The sequence below is a fragment of the Montipora foliosa genome, chromosome 2 (assembly GCF_036669935.1).
Source record: "Montipora foliosa isolate CH-2021 chromosome 2, ASM3666993v2, whole genome shotgun sequence".
NCBI lineage: Eukaryota > Metazoa > Cnidaria > Anthozoa > Scleractinia > Acroporidae > Montipora > Montipora foliosa.
In genome coordinates, this window is record NC_090870.1 from 6929678 (window position 1) to 6934448 (window position 4771).

Consider the following 4771-nt stretch of genomic DNA (forward strand, 5'->3'; position numbering starts at 1 on the left):
CGTGATCAAAGCGAACTTTGAGTCGGGATAAATTGTGTTTTATAATTTAATGATATTACTTCATAAATTCCGCAAAATCAAATTCCTTACTGCTGATGAAACGCTAGATTCTTTTATGCATGAATCAGTTGACTTGATCTCATTAGCTCTTGGTTAGGGGCAAAAAAATTGAGTGGATCACAAAGAGCTGACGATATTTTCGTTATAGAAGTGAGAATTCTTTAAATGGTCTCAGCGGTGGACTCTTGGATCACACCTCAAAAAAACACAGCAAAAATGGGAAAAATTAAGCAGATTAGCTAGCAATGAATAAAAGTTATCAAAGTTTTAAAAAGATTATAACCGAGAGCGTTATCAACAAAGGAAAAAAGACTTAAAAGAGTCATTTTTCTAATGCCCTTAGAAAGAATTTCCTCATCTCTAGTGTTTTTATCAACCAAGTATAGACCTTCCGCCGACAAATGCCTCCAGAAACTGCTATATTGATTTAGACGTTTTACGCGGGTTTTAATCGAGAGTACTTAATAGCCGACAAAAAACAAGAATTTTTAGAGAGTCCTGTCCGGTCCGAGGAAGCTCTGATCGCTCTTATCTTTCCCGAACATCTGAGAATTACTGACACAGATAAACTGCTCCGAAGGTGTCGACTCCTGGATTTCAATACCAATGATTAACCTTGTCACATTCTAATGCGAAAAGAAAACAAACTCGGCCCAGCAGTATTATGTTTTGAGATCACTACAATGGAAGTTTATTTCTTATTAGGGAATGTTGCTTTGACAGAGAGATGAAGAGAGACGAACAAAAAGTAATATAAGATAGCTGGTTATTGCATTTCCTGTGGACACCCTTCCGCTAAAATCAGCACCCGTCGATTAGAACCATGCAAACAAGCACTTAAAAAAGTCACTTAGGAAATACTAGTTTCTACGCTGTACAGAGCTCATTTCTTCAAAGAAACCAAAGCTTACTATATCGCCTCTAGTTTTTATTGCATTTATACATTCTCAAGTCATTTCTTCGGGCGGTTCCAGTTCGCGCAGTTTCAACGAAGACACGTTCGACTGTCGTCAGCGAAGTACGATGATTTTTTAGAGATAATTGTTTTAGCACGAATGATAAGCCGAACGTCATAAAAATTCTTGAGGTTAACTATTGTTATTTTTTTCTACGCAAGGTTGTGGTTTTTCAGCAATACTTGTATAAACTGTCATGCCCTACGCTTCGCATGTCACTTCCTGCTAACGCAAATTAAATATTTTTGCAGTAAAACATTGTAGCTATCTCCACTTTTCTAAACGTAATAATGGTCTTTCATAATTGCAGCAATCGCAAGCGCGTTTTGTCAATTTTAGTGCTTCAGTTCCACTCTCCGAATGACATTATGTCCAGAAACTATTTCAGACCGGCTATAAAAGAAAAAGTTTGCGCTGGAAAGTTGAACGCGCTTTGTAGGTGTAGCAAAAACCCCAGGCTTATATCAAGCTGGAGTCGCTTGTTCGAAAATGAGACCTGTGACAAATACAAATGCATACGTGGACTTTAATGTATAGTTTGTCTTCTCGCTGCTCGAATAACTGTTTAACGTAAGCCTACAAATGATTACTTTCAATTTTTAATCGATAAAAAGTCTTCAAATACTGTAGTTGTAAAAAAACGCATTTACGAGGCCAAAACGTAAACCAGTTGTGACACAGTCCCGGTGTTAATCGTTAAGAATGGAAGATGTATGCCGCTGGATCGATTCCTGATGGGAAACATACGTACCTGTTACAGAACACTGAGCTAATTATCTTAACACCTAACTTAATTATTCTTTTAGATATATCCACTGGATATCTTCAATTTCTCGCTGTAAGACCTCTCCGAAATATGGAGTTCAAGAGAGAGGTTATTTTGTATCAGTTTTTTAAGACCCTCTCCAGACAGTTTGTCGCTGGTCGGACTTGGATAATTAGCAAATATTGCTTTAAGTTCTGCACTGAAATATTCAGCTAAAATCGATGGTCGAGTCTTTCATCAATTAAAAAAGCACCGAACCGGAATCTTGGTTTCTTGTTCTTCTGAACAGTTAGATGTGTTCGCGTTGTCGTATTGTAAACCTTTGCAGGCTTGAAAAGCATCAGCCAAAGTCTCCTAGCTCACTCGCATCTTGCTTTCTTGCTGGAACTGAACTTCTTCAGCAAGACCGTCTGATCGTTTCCTGGGCTCGATGAGTTCTTTGATCATGAAGCCGCAGCGTCGAGCTTTAGCAGGCTGTGGAACTGGCTTGAAAGCGCCAAAATGCGCTCGGGGTGTCACTTCCAGAGACCCATGACGTGCGGTTGGGCGTACAACGCACGAAGTAGCGGCTAGCTGGAGATCCACACAGGGACGCACTTCGTTCATGCTGATTCTGTGCGAAATTGCGCTAAACTGACGGGGAACTTGTAGAGTACGAAAGTGATTATTCAGTCCTTCAGCGAACAAGCTAAAATGGTGATGTGAGTTGACTTTGCGTACAAAAGCAGGTTCGTTTGGCTTCTGCGGAGGTCGACATTTAAATCTTTTCGCTCTGCGCAGATAGCTTCCGCTTCCAAACATATCGCCCGACGCTGGATGCATCGTCCAGTAATTTCCTTTGCCTGGTTTTCCAAAGTAGCTGCGAGGAACTTTAATGAAACAGTCGTTAAGAGAGAGATTGTGGCGAATGGAGTTTTGCCACTTCTGCTGATTTTTGCGGAAATAAGGGAATCGCATCATGATGTACTCGTAAATTTCGTTCAGTGTTCGCATGCGGTACGGAGAGCTGTCAATCGCCATCGCTATTAATGCAATGTACGAAAATGGCGGCTTAACTTCTTCGGACAGGTAAGGCTTGCTCCGCGACTGCATATTGGACGCTTTGCCGATGGTAGTGTGTCTTCGTTCGGATTCGGGGCATTTTATATCAGCAATGATGAGCGGAGATTGGATACTTGTCTGGTGGATTCTTTCTGCATGGTACACCAATGGAATATCTGAAGTCAGTATTTCTTTGTGTTCGCTCATTGGAAGCACTATAGTGTCAACACTTGACAAACTTCCTGTTTCGATTCCTGAGCGCCCTTCTACGTTGTCCTGCCCGAATAAAGAGCTTTTTCCGTGCTCATCCATGATAGACAAACCTCAAATGAAATCCACTCTCTTAATTCTGGCGTTATTTGTAACTTAAAGCTTGTGTAAGACGCGCAAGCCTGTTAGAAAATTGTTGTCCTTGAGTGCCTTATCGCAGCTCAGTGATGCACTATCACAGCTGAGAAGACTACCGTGTCTCTGAAACAGATCGACGTGAACTCTATGGAATTAAAAGGCCCTAAGCTCTCTTTATTTTCGCCTGCTTCTGGAGAGACCACCCACTCGGCTTAAAATGCACTCGGTGTTTTGCACCACGATCTTGCAGTAGCGGCGTGCAGACTTGTAGCTTGTCTCTAATGCAGTTCAGTTACACCTCAGATTCACGTGAAGTGGTCATGAGGGTATACAATCACTTGTCATTGTTGTCAACTCCATGTATTTATATATCCCCTCTCATCGATTCGAGGCTGCCGGTCGCCTTTGATTTTTGCGGCGTGCTGCAGGTATGCTCCTACCATCTGGCGCAAATTAAAAGTATCTGTCAACTCCATGTAAATTCCTTTTCTCTGCACATTCCTTACAAAAACAAAAGACTTCTCAAGTTGTTTAGGGTTGTCTTACGCTTTGTTATTTTAACAAATTTTTATAACATGCGCCTTGGAGGTGCCCTATTACATTTCTCCTTAACTAAATGCGACTGTTGTGCTAAGGAATAAGTCAGGGATTGGACATTGTTCGAAATCTTCCTGAATTAATTTCTATTTTAATCCTTGAAAAGACGTAGTTTCAGGAAATGCTCCCAGCCTTTAACAAAGTAAACAGCTGATTAGATCTAAAAACAAATTAGCAATTAAGCGGCCGATTAAAACCCAGCTAGACTCGATAACAGATCGGCTATCGCAAATTTCATGTAAACGGATTAAGCGGTTCTTTACAGCTTTGGAGATTGTAATTTTTTGCGAGGAGACCTTTTGCCAAGTACTATTGTCCTCAAAAACGACTTTTTATTAGCAGGCGGCTTTAAGTCAACAGAAAGCGGTTAGTGACCAGAGAGTTGTTTATACATGTTTTCGAGTAACCTGTTTATTTGAATTAATGAGGGTAACTTGACTCGTTTATGGAGTAAAGTGCCCCGGTTTGACACGCGCTTATGGCAGCCGCCTAGGAAATGGCTGAATACTTTTGCACAAGGGCGTGGGGATTGAAAACAAATTTGCTTAAAATAATCTTTGCATTTTCAAACCAATTTTTAGCGCATTGTTTTCGAGTATTCTTGCGGTAGCCTTGTGTTTGTAAAAGGTAATGTATTTTTCTCCATTGCTTCTTTTGAGTGCAGTTCTCTCGCCCGGAAAAAACTGTCCTTGTGTGGTTTTGAGATTAAAACCCCCATAGTTGTTCTAAAAATCAACAAATCGCAACTGGACACGAGTTTGAGGCATAAAATGGACGTGACTCCGTTTTATCGCGGTACAGATCTCAATAGACTTTTGATGAGGCGATGAAAATTGTTGAAAATTACACGAAAAAGCTCCTTTATTTTCATTGCTTGGCGAATTATCCAAAATACGATTCCTCTCGAAGCATACAAAGGTAAATATTTCTTGGTTAACAAACGTTAATGCTAACGAAAGACGCACCAGAGAGAAAGTACCTCAACACGCGCGATCGCTTGTGG

At 40.7% G+C, this 4771-nt stretch overlaps 1 protein-coding gene across 1 annotated transcript; it reads right to left on the reverse strand.

Annotated features, from left to right (window-relative positions):
• Nucleotides 1-1526: 1526 nt before the first annotated feature.
• LOC137992263 (forkhead box protein A2-A-like) lies at nucleotides 1527-3877 on the reverse strand. Its single transcript, XM_068837497.1, has one exon. The coding sequence runs from the start codon at nucleotides 3133-3135 to the stop codon at nucleotides 2137-2139; it is 999 nt and encodes a 332-aa protein (XP_068693598.1). The 5' UTR covers nucleotides 3136-3877; the 3' UTR covers nucleotides 1527-2136.
• Between the last annotated feature and the right edge of the window lie 894 nt (nucleotides 3878-4771).